This window comes from Coloeus monedula (assembly GCF_965178545.1).
Source record: "Coloeus monedula genome assembly, chromosome: 1".
Classification (NCBI taxonomy): Eukaryota; Metazoa; Chordata; class Aves; order Passeriformes; family Corvidae; genus Coloeus; species Coloeus monedula.
In genome coordinates this window covers 115,816,451-115,837,459 of record NC_138781.1, presented here as the reverse complement: position 1 = coordinate 115,837,459, position 21,009 = coordinate 115,816,451, and the positions used below count along the sequence as shown (strand labels likewise).

The window sequence follows — 21,009 nt, the reverse complement described above, 5'->3', positions numbered from 1 at the left end:
TTCTACATGAAGGCTTGTTTTCAAGTGGGAAACCAGACTATCACCATAACAGATTTTAACGCTTAAAATTTCTATTTAAAAAACACCAAGTACTGTTTTGGAATATCTGCACTAAATGTAGTTTGGGGCAAGAATTTCAGGTAGATAAGTCCTCTTCTGTGTATTCTGAAGTAAACCTGGGCTGCATTTCAGTGTTCAAAAGAATTCACTGAATCACTTCAGGACAGGCAAAATTCTAGGAACCTAAAATCGAATGGTAAAATGCTGTATTTTCAGAAAGTGAACATTTGGAGGTCAGGAAATGATAAAGTGGAGATTGTTCCTGGAATGTTAGCTTTTTAAAACTATGAGTAGTTTAAAATTTTTATTTAGACTGACTAAATTTTGTGGAAGGACAAAATATTCTAACACAAATGGCATAGTCACAGTAAAGGAGGAATCAATGAGAACATTTTCAACAAATATTAAGCCATTTCTAATAGCTCTTATGAGGTAGACAATCTCAATTTGCACTTAGTTTATTTCATGGTGAACTATACTTTTGGTGAAAACGTAAGTGTGGGAGCCGATGAGAAAAAGATTCTTATAGAATAAGCTTTTTTTGAAGCATATTTATGAATATTCCAAGTCTCTGCTTTGGGAATGGCATTTATGATGAAGAATAGTAGTACTAGCTTATGTTAGGTGGATAGAGATACTAACACCTCTATTCTGCCCTCTTTCACTGGGAATTTTTTTTCACGGATTTTGCTTTTAACAGAAATTTTGAGTTTCTCATCCTTCTGTTTGAGATGTTGTTATTGGAAATTAATTTTTAGCAGCTGACAAGTTATTTCTGTTACAGTAAAGCACCAAGAAAGTATGTTGTATGTGTTTGCTTCAGTTATATTTATATTTAATAATACATATGAGGCACAAAAGTTTTGAAAATTATGTAAATATGCATATCTGATGGAAGATTCACAAGTTTCTTTTACTTCTTCTTACAGAGTTGTGTAGAATGACTTAAAAGTTATACTGTAGTAATATGATTGAAGTAGTGGTTATCTCCATGAGTGAAAATGTTGGAATTCTGTAAAACTGTGCAGAGTAACAATTCCCTAAGGTCAGAGCTATACACTCCAAAATTATGAGTGCTAACTCACTGGATTTGGCTAATTTTTTTTCTGTGTAAGATAATATAAATTATTTTTTATTTATATTTTGATAGCTATGGCTGTGAACCGAAATAATGTAATATTTATATATATTGGGGCTAAGATTGTCAACAGATACAAAGAGAACTGTATGTTGACTGATTTTGTTTTTCCTTCCTCATTTTGAAATTGTATTTTTGTCATCAACTGTGGATTTGTCCAGTATCTTTTACCTCACTGTGTTGTTTGGCACAGTGGAATCCATCATTGTGTTGTGTAACTGACTGCTCATCAGGAAAGTGATGTTCTCACCTTTTTCTTAACACATGCTCAAATATCAGGTAACAGTCAGTTCATACCTTGTTGTGGATATATTACTGTCTGCATAAGGAACAACAAATGGAAACTGTCATCTTAAGCTTTTGTTCTGGATTTCATCCTTCCATATGTAGTATTTTTCTCATCTTTCCTTCTTTGTCTGGATCCATTCTGTCAATACTTTTTTTTTTATTATTTACTAAGAATTTCATATTCTTTTCTGCTCTTTGTTGGGAGCTAGTATGGTCCATCTGGTCTGACTGTCAGGATGAGCCTTTAGGAGATTCCAATTTCACTTTGCAGAGTCCAAGAAGCTGACATGCTGTCACAAATACAGTTAAAAATTCCTGCTTGACAAATTGGTACATTTCTTTGAACAACACTGAATCCCACCATTGAAAATAATTGATTCATAAAATCTAAAAAGCCACCAAACTTGAAAAAAAATTATTAATGTGCAAATGACATGCAAGAATGACTCATATAATGCATTTTCCATACATTTCCTGGGGAGAGTTGCATAGCTGAGAATAGGGTGACTTGAAGCTTTGTTATATGTATTACAAATTTATTTCAAAAATCCCTAGCTTTAGATTGAAAGGTATTTAGTTTTCTTGCTATTGCCCAGAGCTTCCCAGTCAGTTAGTTTGTTCTGGTAACAGAACAACAATGCTGTCTGCATTGCAGTACATGGGAGTGAGTGTCAAAGGTCAGCCATGGATTCAGCATTTCTTCTGGCAGGCTTGGCACGCTTACATTCTTCTAACATTTCTTTGGAACAGTCTTGAGTTTGAGTTTGGTGGATCAATAAACTGAGGTGTGAAGAATGTGAAGTGCGCCTTTTTTTTTTTTCAATATTTTGTATTGATGAAGACTGTAATGTAGGTGTGGGGAATTTTTGCTTTTTTATTAGTCATTTTTTGTACGTTGATAATTCATTTGGAAACTACAATTTACCAGGAACTTGTAATATGCTAATTGTAGCATCCAGAAGGTGCCTTCCTGGAAAGGTGATAAAGTATTTTGGTAAATTACCTCATTTTGTGGTCCTGAGATTTAACTACCCAAGTTTTCAGCCAGTATTATTTTCTGAATTATGTAAATTACAAATAAATAATATTGGGGATTTTATTGTAGTAAATTTCAGTTATACATTTACATGAAAATAAGTAGATTTTTTTTCCTCTCTTACATGTTTCCTGCCCACTGAAATGACAATGCTACAAGTTTATGAACCTCCTTTCCACTGACAGTTTCTTAATTAAAATTAATCCCATAGGTTATCCATTTTGTTTTCACATTTTTCCAGTTAGTAATGGTTACCACTGTCATGATAGGATCCCAAATAACATGTGTAATTTAAAAAGCCAGGTCACATAGTTTGAAATTGGGTTGTTTTCATTCTTATTTGCTTTTTAACTGTGATTTCATTACTTAAATGGGATCCAGTCTGTAATTTGTAATGACATTGACTGTTTAGTTGTTGCATTTCCCTTGGCTGAGAAAAGTGAAAATGGATTTGCTGACCCCTAAAAGTATACCTGATGTTTATCACTGATGTATTGCACTTCATATTTCTAGCTTGCTTTTATAAAGGGATTAGAAGACTTGCATGTAAAATTGCTTGCATTTACCAAGAAAGACCAAAGCAGTAGAACAATGCTTTTTAATAAAAGCTTTTCAAAAATCTAGGGGTTTTTTAAGTGCCTATATTGTTAGTTGCTGTAGTGCTGTAAACAGAATAACTATAATTACATAACAGTAGAACCAACCAAGTGAAATTAATGCTGGTCTTAAAATCTGAACTTCTGTGTTGGGCTTCAGAGTACTGGAAAAATACAAATTCTATATAGGCTTTGTTAGGATTGTGCTGTGCAGGCATCCTGTAGAGGTTTCTGGCTCTAAAAACAGGCAGAGCAAGAGTGTAGAAAATGGGTTTTGTTACCCATTTTTGTGGGCTGTCTTTTTAAACAAAATATTGCAAACCATTTCTTCCATTCCAGTACATCTGTTTATGATAAAGTTATGTTAAAAGAGCCTTATGTAACATACAGGCTGTTAATGTTTTAGGCTGGCACTTTAATTAATTAAAACACTGAGATTATTCTTTGAAAAAAACCCCAACAAACAAATCTACAGACTGTCTATGAAGGCTGTCTGGTTCTCTTTTACTGTTTAATCTCCATTACTGTTGTTATTTTTGGTCCATCTCCAAGGCACATTGAAGCATTGTATCCCTCTGAACTTAATTAGGTTAATGTTTCATGTTTGTAGGACAGCTTCTTAGATTTTTTAATAGCTCTAGTGCTAGGTTTCAGTATCTTGTTCTGGTTCCTGACACCTTTCATTAGTGACCTCTGCAATCAAATTCCTGTGCTGTGTATTAACTCAGTATTTAACACTCAATAGTGTGACACAGCATCATTAATTTATGTAGCTATAAGGCTAACAGAGTTTAAAGAAAACATAATTCTGAAATCCCCATGTTCTCATAAAACAGTTCATTTGTGTCATGTAGCTTTAAATTCCCATCACAGGAATTAGTGTTCTGGAACTTCACCCCTTCATAAGGTGGAAGCAAACATTTGCTGGAACTAAGTATTGTGTGCGTAAGAGTAGTCTAAGCTTGTCTCTAAGTCCTTGTGACCTTTTCGATTTTGCTCTGGGCGTTTTTATAGTAGCTGCCACATTTGCCTTTTTGGATTGTGGTATTTTTCTGTTTGGACAAAATCCGTGCTGAGGACTACTGTAAAATCATAAGAATCGATTCATGTGGGGTTAATTATGTAAAATCATTTATAGCGAATTGTAGTATGACCCTCGCCCTCTTTATCATATCTTGTTTACTTGAAATTATTCTTTCATATTCTTCAAGCATTTTTCAATCTGCCTCCTTGTGTTTGACATCGTATTAAAAAAAGAGTATGAGTTAGAGCAAATTGTGTGCAAAGTAATAGATGTAGCCGTTACATTCTGTGTTAGTCCTTTTCATGACCAAAACCAGCAAAGTTGAAAATTAAAGGAAGAAAAACACGTACCAGAAAACCTGATAATCAGTCTGCAGATGAAGTTTAGTAGCCTTCTGTATTATCTTTCTTTCTCCAGACATGAGTAAGTGGATCACCCCAAGACAACAGAGCTGTGCTTTTGCAAATAGTCCATTAACCTGTATTAACAAAGTTATTCATCATATTCAAAAATTAGAATTAAAGGAGAAAAAATGCTTCTGACTGGGACATTACCCATTTTTGTCCTTATAGGATCAGATATATAGTTAATTAGGGTTACTATGTTGATTTTTATAAAAATTTTAATTTCCTATGATATGTACTCCCCAAAATAGTGCCTGGCAACCTAATTTACTAGTCATTATATGTTTCTCATTAACTCAACAGTTTTGGCAAATGAAAATATTTTATTGCAATCAGTATAGCACAATATCCTAATGTAATATCCACATATCATAAGGATTAATAGATTCATGCATAATGAGTCCGAGTCAAGCTGATATCACCTGTAAAATAGTTTTTGTTGCTAATCTTGAATAGAGAGTCAAATTGAGCTGTGTGCCATTTTTTGTCATTTATAGGACGCTATCGCAGTGACCGCTCTCTCCAGCCCGGCCAGCACCCACGGTGTGCGGCAGGAGTGGGGAGCAGCCCAAGGCTCGAGGCTTTAAAGCTGCTCCTCTGGAGTTCAGCTCTGCCCAGGGGAGCTGAAGCTCCAGGTGCTGCGGCTGTCAGCAGCCCCGACGAGGGAGAGCACAGAAAATTGCGGGGAGGCTTGCCTTTGGATACAGCTCCAAGCCCAGCGCCCAAAAGGAGTCCAAGGAGCACAAGGACCCATCAGATCTGTGCAACAACTTATAAAGGGAGGTGGTACAGCGGGGATGGCCCGACAGGGGACCAATGGGGGTCTTTGGGGGAGGGATATGGACAGGGATAGACATTCACTCGGACCAATAGTCTCGAGGGGTGGAGGGAAAGGGATCACATGCCCCAATGGGGCGTCGAGGTTTCGGGGATTTCCAGACGGGAGGTACCAGAAGGGGCAGGGTTTCAGGGGATTGACAAGGGCCATACAAGGATAAACAGGGAGGGCTTAGGTGATGGACACCGAACTTTCGGGAATAACGGGAGGGGTTTGGGTGATTGAGAACCGACTGGAACAAGGGGAGGAGAACAACCATGTAGGGAGCACTGGGGAAGCGGCTGGAATGGGGGCAGGGGAGTAACCGTGTTAAAGTATTAAAACATATACCACATTACCACAGTAAGCAATGCTTTTTACTGAACACTACTTAGGGATTCCTTGATTGAAAGGTTTCTTTATTATAGAAAGACAAAATTGAAAGTGTTATGATTCTTTCTGTAGCAGTACATGATGTTTTCCTAGTCTATATGGGTTCATACAAATGAATAGGAACAAGAATAAAGGGAACTTAAAAAAAGGGAAGGTAGATGAAGAAACAATCCAATATATATATAATTTTAAAGTGTTGTAAAGTCTTCCCATTAACCTCTCTGAGAACATGATTAGTGTAATTTAAATAATTCACTTTTACTGGAAAAGTGTTTTCCAAACGTTAATAAATTTTACATATGTCTACATAGCAGCAAGCAGATCTGATAGCTGCCCGCAAAGACAAGTTATATTTAAATAATTTATCTGCAGTACTGGCAGTAATGTCATCATAGCAGCACATCAGGAAAGCTGTCTCAGATTAGTATTCCACAAATGGTGTTAAATACTCTGCAGGGAAATTTCTGCAACTACAGTAGAGATGCTACAGGAATCTAAGGTGCATGAACTACAGTCACATCAAGATTTACAGGATAGACATGAATTTGATTGGAAAATGCATGTAGCCTCATTCGCCTTTATTTAAAATTACGTGAGAACAGTAAAATTATTTCAATGTCCTAATTTGTCATCACTGTACATGAATTGGATAAGCAATGACATGCCCAGATGTTTATTCATTTTATTGTTAGCTTAAATTGTTTCTGTTGGTCTTGTGTATATTTTTCACATCTAAGTTGTTACTTAATATACAGAGATTTAAAATATTCTGAAGCCTTTGTTTGCTGACCTTATTAAAACTATAAGTTAAAAGGAGAAAAGGTAGGGTTTCTATAGTGAGAATATTTCATTAATGCTCTCAAAAATAAGAACTAGGCATATAGAATGAAATAAGTATACTACAAATATGGAGAGTTTTGATTTTAATGGTTTGGATATGAATTTATTTATATATTTGATAATAAATTATTTCTAGCCATGTGTCCAGTTGACACAGAATACAATAAAATACAAGTATATTTCAAAGGCAAAACCTCAGAAAGTACACAAAATAAGCCTGAATCTGTCACTTTAAATTTTTCATGATGCAGGATACCTTATGGTGCAGTTCTAGTTACATTCTCCTCTTCAAACTCCTCTTTTAATCTTTGTATCTTATGCACTGAGCTTGTTGTCCTGGCTGTTTTGCTCAACAAACCCTTTGTTTCCCTGACTATTTTTATTTCATGTCAGATACACATATTGAGATATTTTGTGTTTGCCTACTTATCTAATTCTTGTTTATCAAACTGCTGTTTCTATAACTAATTTGATACCTCTTCAGGTCCCAGTTTTCCTGTCCAATGTCTTGCTCTTTTCCATTACTGCACAGATTTTTTTCCTATTCCCTGTACTTTTGATGTATTTTGTGTTGATCTAAGAAGCCTTTGACAGTATTTCTCTTGGCCTGTTTTTGGCATCAGCTTTTCCCTGCTGTATCTTTATGGCAAAGGGGTTTTTTTGTGGAGTTCTTCTGAGTGGAGTTCTTTCAAATTTATTTATGCTCAAGTTATGGATGTGTGTGTGATGTTACCCTGTGACCACAGGTTTTGTTCCGTCTTAGGACAAGATGAAGGACCTGTATGTGCTCTTTAAGCCTCACATGCTGGCGTAAGTGCGTGGTGGTTATCTTTGCTCCCCTGGTTTTCATCTCCAATAGGCTAATGAGCCTTTTAAGTGCTCATTGCAATGATTTGCTTGTGTTCTTGGCTTCTTGTGTTACTTCTTTCCCATTCTTGCTTGCAGATTAATTTTGTTCCCTGCTCTATGTCTTATGTAAATGATGTGAATATCCTTTGAAATCTGTGTGTGTCATCTGTCAAGCTGAAAGTCACATACATTTAAATGATATATTAAGTACTGTTAAGTCGTCCTATTTGCAAGAAGATAATTTACATGTCTGTATTTAGATCCATACTGTGTTTTAACCCCTCTGGGATTTGAACCAACTAAACTAGTTATGTTGGGTGTTGCAAACTCTAGAATTTTTTTCATTTCGTTTCTTTAATAAAAGAAAAAACTACATTGCTGTTACAAGATATTTGTAATATACTCCCAACAAAGAATTCTGTTTCATGCAGTTTGCATCTTTAGTCAGAATATGAATTTTTTAAATTAAGTTTTAAATATTAAAGAGATTGTGTGCATTTTTTTAAACCAGTGTGCAACCTTTTAAGTACTACTAGCCTGAGGCAATCCCATCTGCAGTAAATTGTGTGATAAAATTTTTGTTCATAGCAGTAAGGCCAAAATTTCACTCCAGATTTTAAGTAGTTTTCCTTCTTTTAAATGCTTGCAGGTTTTAATCAAAATAATTTAGGGAATTATTGACTGTGGAATCAAAAGACAAATGTCTTGCACTTTTGCTTATATAACTCCTGTTTTTTGTAGATCAGGACAACGGATGATGACCTCAAAGAATCTTTTATAAAAAAAAAAAAAAACAAAATCCCAGATATTTTTGATAGCCAAATGTTACAGAATGGAATGATTATTTGGTGTATCAAAAGTAAAACAGTGCTGTTGAGATATTTTACTGAATATTCTTAGAACTCCAAAGACTTTAATGAATTAATTGAAGCTTACTTAGAAAAATTAAATTAAATAATTATTCTTGACAAAATTGAGATAATTAGGAACTTGCACTCTTATTTGGAGATTAGTTACCCAAACAAAGATGAAAATTTTATGCCATCTATATTAACCCATTTTTGTTGCACTTTGCATTGGAAATAAGCTGGAGGAAAATGCTATTGAACATGACAGTTGTGTTTGTAACCAGTTGTGCTTGCCTTCATAGATGTGAAGAGTCAGTTTTATCCTGAGAAAGGAGCTGGAATTAAGGGTGTGCATTTAAGCCTTCATAAGGAACAATTATAATGTATTTTTAAAGACAGAAATATAACCAGTTGTGCTTACTGTGGACAGGCCAACTTTGTGTTGAGAATGAAGCTCAACTAAAGAGCATATGATTAAGTTTTCATTAAAAAAATATTTCTAATGTATTTTTAAAGATGGCAAAGATGTCAACTTTGAAGCAGGAAACAGAAGCTTTGCTATTGGAAGTTACTGAGCTAATTAAGCAGCTGAAGGCTGACCATGAGGGAGAAAAAGCTTTGGAGTTGGAGAAATAGTGAAGGAACGGTGTGAAAATTGATTGTATGTCACTTTGGAGGTTTCAGCAGCTCCCTGCAGCCATGCAAAATGGTACTAATAATGAAACAAAGAATATTTGTACTTTTTCAGTCAGTTCATTACCAAGAATAAAATCCAGATATGACTATAGTTGTGTTTACTGTAATAGGAATACAATATTTACATTTCTGAGCATGGTGCACTTGAATAAGTATCTGGGAAAAAAAAATGGGAAGTACTCTGAAATGTTCAGCATTTTCTGAGGAATAACATAAGACCAGACAAGACATTTATGATGATAATACATACTTAGTTTGGGGCAAGAAATGAGAAGCTGAAACAAAATTATAAAATAGTGCTTTTGAGTTAAACTACAGATTAAACCAGTAATAAATAACTGCGGGTTTTTGAGAAAAATTAAAGTGCCATAAATTTGAACAAAGTTCTCACATATTTAATACAAGTTGTTTGACATAACCATTGATATGTATCCTTAAAACTCCAGATTCTGAGGGCTTTTTCATTACCTTTTGTAGGTATCTACACAATAAAATTAGGGGAAAAAAAGGGGGGGGAAATAAAAGGAGCTACTTAGCAGTTTCTTGTTTGTGTTCTGGCTCTTGGGCAAAAGCAGGTGCTGTCTGAAGCTAGGCTTGAAAGAAGTAGTGTCATTTGTCACAGTAAGTTGCTGGATGTAAAATCGTGGCTGTGCTTCAGCGCATGTTCTGATGCTCATCACCTGAAGATTTTTGACAAATATTGGACATTCCAGAGTGCAGCAACTATACAAGAGTCCCCCATAACTGTGCTCAGTGATGGGTAAGTGTTAAGGGAAGTTCGGTGTGTAATGGAGGTGAGCCAGTTGTTTAGTCCCAAATGCTTTCTACCCCCATCCCTGAAGGCAAAGTGTCAAATAGTGCACATCCCTAACAACATATGAGAAAAATGTTTGTTTGCTTGCTTTAGCCAATGGCTAACTCTTGACTTGGAAATTAGAAATCTGTGTTAAGGTGCTCCCAGTTTGCAGAGGTTGCTCATCTGAAAAGCAACTGCCTCTTACAGACCGTTTATGATGCCCTGGAAACAGAGGAGGAGATTGAATAAAGACTCTGGACTAAAAACTGTTGACAGGTTAGAGAATGCTTTCAGGAGCAAATCCTGTGACACTGAAAGGTCAATTTTACAGAAGTAAAGAACTGCAAGCATAGCAGCTCAAGATTTGAGCTGCAGATGTGTTACCTTTTACTCTTTGATGTTCTTACCTACAGTGATGTAGCTGTAAATTATCTTTGTGTGATGCTTTACATTTCTGTTGCTCTTTCTTTACTGTTGAGCATTTTCTTTCAGTATCAAAAGTTTAGAATTGTAGAATATAATTAGCACATTTTCAATTCTGTTAATATAAGCAATGATGCAATATTTTTTTAAAATAAAAATAAAGCAGCATGAAGTTTGGCTGTGAAAATTGACCAATTTCTTCTCCCTTGATTTATCGGTGGTCTATGTCAGTATGATGTCATGTTCTTGGGGTAAAATTTATCATTTTCAGGATTATAACTTTTATATATTTTGTATTTATACTTTTTATATAATACTTTTGTATTGTCTTTAAGACAAAAAATATGCCAACATAAAATTAAGGATAAAGACCCTCAGGGATGTTATAATTATCCTTAATCTAAGTATTACGAACCCAGGAGATTAATTAAGAGTTTGCACGACCCATTCAGAGTAGACACTGAATCCTGTTATTTCTTCAGATTTATCTTGATTTCCATTATTCCCATTTCCTGCTGCATCTATGTCCTGTAGCACACTCAGGTAATTACATTGATGTAACCGTCTTCAGAAATTACTTTCTATGAAATAGAACAAAAATCCAATATAAACCACGTTTTATTCATCTGGATGTTAGGCACCACTTTGTACAATGTAGAAAAGCCACTTCTTCTTGCAATATCTTTAACTTTTAGTAGCAATGAAATAATAATTTTGCAGATTTTGGATTTGTGTCTTGTTAACACAGCAAGATTTATTGACTGTTAAGGATTTGCATTGAATATTCCACAGCTACTTCTCAGGGGTAGAGTGTTTTTTACCTCAGTAAAATGTGCTTCTCTGTCTCAAATTTATGGCAAAGTTTACTGCTCTTGAGATATTATCTGATTTTTTCTCATCTGATATTCTTACTTTACTTTCCGTAGTTTTATACCAATAAATTTCCCATAAACTGCTCCAGAGAACCACCTCTAATAAGCTTTTTTTTTTTCTAGGCAGAATAAAATAAAATACATGTTTCTATTCAGCAACCAGTGGTCTAGTCACATATTTTCTTGTAAAGACCCATAGGAAATTTATGCCAAAGTCAGAAAAGCAAATGCAGCAAACGGAATTAAGACTGGCATACTTCTGTGTGGCAACAAGAATATGTTTTATTTGTTGGTTTTGAGTTTGTATCTTTAGTTTAACTTTCCTGAAACCATGTTTAGTTTCAGAAGTGTCCCTGAACTGAAAATAGTTTTTATATCACGAGGATGTGGGAGCTGTACTTGCCCTATTCTTCCTCTCCACCAACATATGTCATACATCAACATAGCTGGAGGCTAGGAAGCTCGGTGGAGCTGTTCTTGTGTCATAATAGCCTCCTCTACATATGCCTTAAGGCGAGGTGTTTTCATTTCCTTCATAAAAACAAAACCACCCCGGCTTTGAACAGTTGCTTGACTTAAATACTAGGATAACTATGTATGAATTTATAAACCAGATCCACTCCTAGTGCAATATTTGGTGATCTTTTTTCATCAATGTCCTTTCTTGGCCCACAAAGTAGTTTATAGCAAAATTTTGGAAGTCTTAGCATTATGACAAGCCATTTCCCAATCTCACTAGTTATTCATGCTGTCATTCAGATACTCACATTTTCTTATGCTAATTATCTTTTTAACAGAATATTAAATGTATGTTTAAGATACCTTGGTGCTACGGTGGCATTTTGATTGTAAAAGCTGTCAGCTGCCTCAGGTACAAAACCAAATACATAAGAAACGGCCAACAGAGAAGTTTGTGAGGAAATGGACTTCACGAAGAAACACAGCCCTCTGCTGGAAGAAAAGCTGAATCCGAGGGCAAAGCTGTGGAGGATGTATGAAAAGATAAATGCAAACCGTATGGAGAGGTTTCTTTTAGAACCTTTCCACTATATAGGTGCCGTTTTAGAGAACAGCAGTCTTTTGGAAGTACCAAAGTCTGCTTTGCATTTTGTACACCCGTTCCACTATATACAGGCCCTCAGTGCAAAGACAGGCTGGGGAGGATAATGCTGTTAGCCTTTAATAAATGTCTCTTAAGCATACATGGAATGTAATTCTAACTTTGCAAGGTGATTTCATGTGGGATTTTTCCTGGGAAAGGTAGAAGCCACATATCTGGTATTTGCATTGGTTCTTTTCACATTTCTCACACACATCTGTGTTTCAGAATATGGAGACGTCAGAAGCTGTCAAAAAAAGTTTACAAGGTTCAATTATTCTTGAGTGCTGATGTGCATTTTTCCTAATTTGCTTATGGTATTTATTGGTGGTAATATTGATAATAATTTACTATTTTTTGATAATAATAGCCTAATGTGAATGATGCCAGTCTAAATAATCAAAGTAGAACAAAGTCGCAAGTAGATTTCTAAAACCGGAGGGATACTGGGTTACGTCATGTTCAGATATTAGGAATAATTATTATGTTTTCTATGTGTTTTCTATAATAACTTTTAAATGCAAATCTAGAGTACAATCTCTTTTTCAAGGTACTTAAAGTCTAAAATGATCTCTTTCTTTGGTAAGTGATTCATAATGTTGTTTCCTTTAATTTGTTTTATTTTGAATTCAGTTTTGGGGAACTCTGCAGTCATGTCAAAATACTTCTAAAATTAAAAAGTTAATTGCCTATTACACAAATAATATTAGAACTATGATGAATTAGGTCTGACATGAAACACATTACAGTTCTATCAGTGCTATGAGATATGTTTGAAATACTAATTAAAAATCAAGTTGGTAACATTTTTTTAAATTTTTTATCTTTTTTTCTTGTTAATATCCCCAAATATATTATATGCAGCTAAAATATTGAGATGTGTTAAATACAAATCATGAAGTAGACTTAAAATATTTTTTTCTAGAGGGAATTTTAAATAAATCATTTTTTTTCCGAGGGTTTTTTTTCTTTCTTTCTAAAGATTGGCACTGCATATCATGAGAAGTTAGACTTACTGTATTTATGTCTTTATATCTCTGTCTTATATGTGTCTTATTTATGTATTTCATTTCAAGAGAATTTTTAAATGTCAAGTGAATGATCTGTGACTTTTATTGTGCTCTGATTTAACAGTTTGTTTCTCAGGTTTGGGCAGCTGATACTGAGTTATCTTTGCAATTAAAGCAATTACTTTATTTTGAATCTCTAGTTTTTAATATCCAGAGAATTAGTTTAAGCAGTGAAGTTAAGCTACATTATAATATTTTATATCATGTTATTTGTTTACCTTTGTAATATTTTAAAAAGCAGAGACAACAGACGTGCATATCTCTATTTGAGAGTTGTTGCAAACTGAGTCCCCCAATATTATTTATCCTATTAAAAAATACAGTCAATGTCTGCATTGTCTACAAACGCTGCACAGCCTCTAGGAGATGTTTCAGTAATGATTTTGTCAGGTTACTGAGTGAAACCTCAGTGGCTTCTTTGCACACTATTTCTTTCTTTCTGCTCCAGAGGTCACTATCTTCCCATGAAAGTAGCCACCTTTTCAAAATAACTCCAAAATTCTGTAACAGAATGAAAGCCCTCTTGCTAACATTTCTTTAAATTTTGCAATTTTACCACACATTCTGTTGTCTTTTCCTGGGGCTTCATCTTTAAACATGAATTCTTAAACTGACAAGGATCAGACAAATCTTGGAATTATCTTTTATTTCAAACATTATGTATGCTTTTTATATAAAATCTTTCAGAAAACTTGTTTTATTTTCTTTAACATCAAAAATATGCAGTGATGTTCATTGTGAACTCATAGAAGCACAAAAGACCATGAAAAGAATTGATGAAGAATCTGAAAAGAAGATGCATGTATGTATGAGAAAATTAAATATGCTGAGATGCTATTGAGTCAATACAAGTAGGAGCTATCCACTATGGCATTATAATTTCCTGTTGGTTTTAATAGTGACAATCAAACTATAGAAATTTTGCTTTTAGAAGTAGTTTTAAATTCTCTTGTTTTCTTCTTCAATTAAAACATTTGAATTATACATAAAAGAAGCATTTGCCTTTTTTGTCTCAGCTTGCATTAGCAGAATAAGGAGGATATGATGTCCAGAATTACACCCAAACTGAAAGTCCCATGAATCCACTCCTAAAGTGTGCCATTTTTCCTTCATATTGCTTGCTTATGCACAGATTATTGGAATTCGTCAAAAATACCTTTTCTGCTTTTTTTTTTTTTTTTTTTTTTTTTAACGAACCAGCAAAATTAGGTTATTGGATTGTAAGGTAGCTTCTATATGGCAATGATTTATGGTGGAGTTTCCTTGCTGTAATCTCTAGTCAAATTATTAACCCCTGGATTATCAAGTAGAGGTATAGTAACAATTGGACACCTCTGATGGCCAATCACTGACAAATAATCCTTCCTTTCTATCTCTGAACATGCAGCCGAGAAGTCGGCACCAAAAATAACTGTGCTAAAGAACAAGAATATCAATTATTTGATGTTTGGTAGGAGGCCACACTCGACTTTGCTGCATATGCCTATTGCTCACTGCCAGCTTTTATCTGGCAAAGTAGCAAGTGACACAGTGGCCTTTTGTTTTTCACTTGAGATGAGGAAAGCTCACAGGCATAACTGAAAGGCAGCAGTAAATTTTTGAAATAACCTGAGTGGCCATAGCAGATATTTCTGTACCGCAGCCATGTGACAGCAACTGTTCTTCAAATATCAGGTATTTAAAAAGCTGTTCATGGTAATTATGGAGTATATCAATTTCATAGCAAGTCATGAAATTTGGTCCATCTTATTCATTCAGAACTACTAGGAATTTATATCTCAGTTTCATAATTCAAGTTGTGCTCTGCACTGCCTGAGTTGGGTCAGCATGCACTGTTCTGCTATTCCAGAGAGTTCATGTTATAAAGTGCCTCATGTACAGCAGTTGTTGAAAACCTGTCCTGCTCACTGATGCTTCATTCAAGGCAGTAAGACTAATGCTAATGGTTAAGTTGTATGTGCAGACTCATGTCCTTGGTAGCCTCATTTCAGTAAATGTTAATTTCCCATCCAGCGAAATCATTGCAAGGGACTGTCCCATCTCCCATTCCCTGTTTCCTCTAAAGGATCATGTTCATTTGAATTCACTATGGAGTTGGCCTCATTAGTTTACCTAAGAGCTGTAAAGGAGCATTTATTTACATAGCTGCAGAAAAGTTTCTTGTTACTGAATTTCTTTTTTTTTTTTTAAAGAAATGAGGACTTTAAAGGGTGTCTGTTATCTACAGATTCATTTATCATCTCAGGTTACTGCCACGTCTCCTCAAAATGAAGACACTGAAGTTCTCTTACTGCAGGATGTCTGTTTCCATACAGAGATCCATTCAGCTCACTGGAAGTACTGTGTACACAACATACTGATGTTTTGTAGAGGAGATCATTTGTAGAGGGGAATTCTGTTTATTGGACTAACAGTGGAATTTCATTAAGTTCCTGGCAGCAGCATTAGATTCCTCAAAGAGATGGGCCATCTGCGAGACAACTGTGTGAATCCAGAATGCTGTGACAGTCTTTCTCTATGCTTCCAAATATGACTGTGAGCTATGAGAGCTACTCTTACCACCAGCACAGATGTAATTCCTGTAAGAGCTGTTACTCACTTCTGCTCAGTGAATGCCTATTTGCCAAAGGTCATTCTCATCTGTACGTACCTAAGAATCTTATGCCACATCCCAACACATCTCTGCCAAGAAATCATTGAATTCTAGAGTTTGTTACTAGCAGAAAAAACTTTGTCATTTTCATTGTTTACAAGCCAGCAGCACATGGCTAGAATTTCTAAAAAGACAAAAAGTAAGCAATATGAATAACTTATTGTCATGGTTTAACCCCAATAGGCAGCTGAGCTCCACACAGCCACTCGCTTACTTCCCCTGAGCCCAAATGGTGTGGTGAATCAGAAGGGTAAAAACGAAAGAACTCGCAGGTGGAAATAAAAGCAGTTTAAGAGAAGAAGAAGAAGCCATACACACAGGCAAAACAAAGCAAGGAATTTGTTCACCACTTCCCATGGGCAGGCAGGTGTTCAGCCATCTCCCTGAAAGCCGGGCTCCATCACATCTGACGGTTGCTTGATAAGACAAACACGATCACTGACAAACAACCCCTTCCTGCCTGCAACTAGATATGCTGAGCATGATGCCATATGGTGTGGGATATCCCTTTGGTCAGCTGGGTCAGCTGTCCTGGCTGTGTCCCTCCCAACTCCCTGTGCACCCCCAGCCTGCTTGCAGGTAGGGTGAGGTGCAGAAAAGGGCTTGACTCTGTGTAAGCCCTGCGAACATCCATCCCTGTGTTATCAACACTGTTTCCAGCACAAAACCACAACATAGCCTCATACCTGCTACTATGAAGAAAATTAACTGTACCCAGCCCAACCCAGTATACTTACACACTGCCCATTGTAATTCCTGCATCAGTCAGTGAAATCTCTTCTGTAGGCTTGTTTACCATGAAGTCCAAAACAAAATCTTCAGGTAACTGGGAGACTACAAGTGGCCTTTTCATTTGATGTACCAAATAGGAAGAATTGTTATTCTGTTTAAAATGTTAGTCAACTGCTTTAGTAATATTTGGTTGAATAAAACTAGGCACACCATAGAATTTGGGAGTAAGGTATTCTGGTCACCTCTCTGAAAGGACCCACTCTCAGAGATACATAAAGAAGAGGTCATAGCAGCTGTAGACATTTTCTCGTGCTTTTAAATTTTAAGTTCTTTCTTCAAGAAATAATTGGAATTAATAACTGTTATTGTTTTGCTTATTGTTTATGGTACTCAATATGCCATAGTGAAGAGCTTCACCTGATTAAAATAATGTGAGTTGGTTGTGTCATTTCCAGTTTCTTTAGGTTACAGACACCGGCAGCTTTATTTCAAAAACTGATTAGTGCTCAGGACCTTGAAACACCTCTTTCAGTCCCACAGCAGTACTTGCTGCACTAGGTCAAGTGTATTTTGACCTAGGTATTATCAACATCAGGAGCTCATTTCTTTGGCTAATATGGCTGGTGCTTTTGATGTCTGCTATCCAGGGAGATCTGTGCTTGCAAGTCAGAGCAGAAACCTTTCTGACACATTCTTGAACAAGGGAAGGTTTCTTAGATGCAATAATCTTGTTACTTTAAGACGTCGTATCATCATGGATCTCTCTGTCATTGGCACTAAACAGCAGAACTAAAGAAGGATCATAGCTCTCTCTGTAATAAGTTCACCCCTAATCTGGGAGCAGAAGGCATTGAGTCAGGATAATTTTGACATTGTATTAGAGATATTTATGCTAATTACAGTTTTTTACCTCTAAGGTAGATTCACAGTCAACACATTTGTTTTTAGTTAACTAAGATTTAACTTCTTAATTTCAGAGCCTAGTTTGCACTCTGGAAAGAATATTAGTATATGAAAAATTAAAACTGTGGTCAGATACATGACTAAAATGGAAGTATTTTATTTTACAAAACCTGACACCAGAATTTTGTAATAACACTTGACAAAGCTGGAGTGACTTCTGAAAATTACCAACTGTTCAATTAACATCACTATGTATGTCTAAGGAAAAGGTGTGTGAAGACTATGAAATAGTACTTATTTTTAATGTACTTGAACCTGTGAATGCAAGCTTCACAATGTCTTCATAATGTTTGGAATTTTAATTATTGTTTAAATATATGGAAATGTATATGGAAATGATCTGATCAAATACTCATTAGCTCCTTTGTGGGTTCCAGATGAGAGAAATCAGAAACTATGGACCTTGATTCTGTAACATGTTAAGTTCATTGGAAACCTCATGTTCATTTTAATTATGGTAAAGATCAGGTACTGAGTAAGATGTATTACCAAAGTGTCATTGTATTGGGTTGACCCTGAGTTGATGGACAGTCTTTAAGACCAATTACGCTTCTCACAATTTACATATTTAAACCGCACAGAAAGGCGGGACTCCCTTTTTTGGTCGGAGCTCGCTTGCTGGGAGGTGGGGGCAGCTCGGGGCCTCCCGGCCCCGCCGGGCCGGGCCGGGGCCACTGCCCCTTTCCCCCTTTCCCCACGCTGCGGCACGGACCCTGGGTGGCTGGGGGGGACTGTCTCAGAGCCACAGGCAGCTAAACCCAGCCATGGACTGCTCACAGCTAAACCCATCCAGCACGGCTTCTGGGGACAGGCGGGTCCCTCTCCTCTCCATGCGGAGCCGGCGGAGTCAACGGGAGCCGGCAGAGCCTCCTGTCTGCAGCCAGCACACTTCGTGCTGAACTGAAGAGGACACCACGCAGCCAGCAGCACAGAGGGAGCGAGGCTTTCCCCACCGTAAAAGCTGAACAAAAAAACACCCTTCAACATGGTGGCGTCAGAGTCAGAGAGAAAGAGAAGTGAGTCACGTGGGACGGAGCTGGAAATGGCGACGGGAGAAAAGAGGGCGGGGCCGCGATTCTGGCGGGCAGCTTAAAAGAAACCTTCTTGCATGCCGTGGTAAGAAACTGTAATACCACAAACTGTTTGTCTCTTTAATCCATTTGAAGAACATGGGGGGATGGAGTATCTTCGTGTGCCTGTGAAGATTGTGAAGAATGCCGATGTCAGGCTTTATAGTAGTAAGAGGCTGTTACAGACTTGTGGCGAAGAAGAGCCTTTGTGTGCAGGCCAAAAGAACTTATCCTTAAAAAGATGAATAACCCCATGTGATGGCCCATGTTTTGCAGTGTGAAGGAACTGTGAGATTTTTCATGGGAGAGATGTTCTACACACAGCAGATTGTTTGTTTCCGGGCGGATCTGCTGTTGGTGGCAGTTTGGGAACCACGTGCAACTGAAGGAAAAACCCTTTTTTCCCTTAAGCATAAGAGAGAGACTTTTCAAGAACTGGAACACTGACTAACATCCCATGTTTTGTTATCCCTTGTGTGAGCTAGGTAAAAGGAGAGAAGTGCTGGCTGGAGGGGGGGGGGGGGGAATTTGCTTTAATTTTGTTTTGTTATTGTTTCTTTACTTTTAATTCTATTAGTAATAAAACTCTTTCATTGTACTGCAACTGTTTAAGGTTTGTGCCTGCTTTGCTTTTCTCCTAATTCTTATCTCACAGAAGGAAAACAAGTAAGTAATGAATATTTTGAACTAAAACCACTACATTTAATTGGTGTTTCCGCCCGGTTTCGAACTCAACCCGCTACAGTCATGTAATTTATTAATATGTATTCAGATACTCTGATTACAGTGACTGTGGCTGGAGGTGATTTTATCATGTAACACCAGAATAAATATTGTTAAAAGTATATTTTCTTTCCTATTTTCTTTCTTTCTTTTTTTTTTACTATTCCATCATATAAATACTATTAAACTTTATTCCTTATTGATTCTCATTTATAGAGTGTGATCAGCAGCTATTTGGATTTTTCCTGTTGTAGGCAAATTGCTGTAGTTTAGGTGTGGAAACCTTAAGATGCAGTAATAAATATTGCTGTGTATTGTCAACCTTCTTCACTGGGCTGTATTCTCTGTGTCTTAAGACTTTACTTTATTCATTATTCCTTTCCTTTTTTTAAGCAATTTTCATTATTTTCAATGTACTTTGAGAAGAATTCTGTATTTTATGACCTTTCTAAGATATCATCTGTTTCCTTTTCATTTCTGTGATATACTTTTCTGAAAGCTAATACAAAGAGTATTCCAACTTAAGCCATGTCACTGACTTTAGGAGGGACGTCGTACTCTCATTTCTTATTCTAGTGTTTTCCATCCCATTTCTTGCTTAATTTAACCTTCTTAGCTTCTTTAACTGTGCAAAATATTGAGTAGACTTTCTGGGTGTTTGTGGGAATATGTACATGCTTTTCTCAAATAGAAACAGTTTAGAATTTTAAGATGTGCTTAGTTTCTCTGATCTTCTACTTCTTTTTGAGTTTGGACATGAAATCACATGTGCTGTTTTGTTCTTCAGTTACTTAGTGTGTCTTAAAATTTTTCTTAAGTTTTTTAGCTTGTTTTCACCTTTCCTATTGTAATCACATCATATACAGACTTTTAACTTCACTTCTCCTGCTCTTTCACATAATTTGTAAATATATCAAAACAGCAGATAAGGGATTTTGAGATACCATCCTCCAACCTATTTTTTCAATAAAAATTGATCATTTGATCATACTTCTGCATTTTTTATTAATATTAGAATTTTTTCATGTTGCCTTGTGACTACTTCACTTTTTAAAATTTTTTTGTGCAAGATTTTGTTCAGTTCCCTCTAAATTCTGTCATTGTGTCACAGCTGTCATCTTGCCTAGTAGTTGTAGGGCAGCATGGGCAGTCTTCCTGGGGTTTTTGGTAGTCTTTGTGGAAATTGAGGCGCTTGAGTTTGTTTCATGTGCAAGAAAGGAAGTGTGATGTTCTCCTGTAGCAAACCTTTGTTCTGAGATGCATTAAAATTTCTTTGTTCTGTTGAAAGAAATCATAAGTAAAATCCGCATTATAATGGGAATACGTAAATAACAGAGAAATTAATCATCTATACTGACAGAAATATGCCATGCATGTTTTCTGTTTCACCTAGCTATATGATTTCCGTATAGCTTTTCATATCACACGACAGTGACATAGACTCTTATACACCCTGTAACCTGCTTTGTGTGTCTGTGAACTGAACTGGAAATGCTAATGATATCAGTGGTTTTAGGAATATCAGCATTTTCAGGAAAAAGTCAAGTAGAAAACTCTTTTTCTGTCCATCATTTAAGCTTTTTTTTTTTGTTTGCTTCGGTTTTTTGATTGTTTGGGGT

General features: G+C 36.1%; 1 protein-coding gene across 1 annotated transcript in view; it reads left to right on the top strand.

Annotated features, from left to right (window-relative positions):
- Window positions 1–4,561: 4,561 nt before the first annotated feature.
- The window catches only part of CCDC178 (coiled-coil domain containing 178), a gene marked incomplete at both ends in the record, with an annotated part of 145,546 nt that continues 129,098 nt past the window's right edge, over window positions 4,562–21,009 (top strand). The window contains 10 exon segments of the mRNA XM_082284184.1: window positions 4,562–4,676; window positions 6,733–6,770; window positions 8,810–8,926; window positions 8,933–9,002; window positions 11,878–11,882; window positions 11,885–11,895; window positions 11,897–11,967; window positions 11,970–12,072; window positions 13,937–14,046; window positions 14,049–14,100. Of these exon segments, the coding sequence (XP_082140310.1) occupies window positions 4,562–4,676; window positions 6,733–6,770; window positions 8,810–8,926; window positions 8,933–9,002; window positions 11,878–11,882; window positions 11,885–11,895; window positions 11,897–11,967; window positions 11,970–12,072; window positions 13,937–14,046; window positions 14,049–14,100 (692 nt within the window).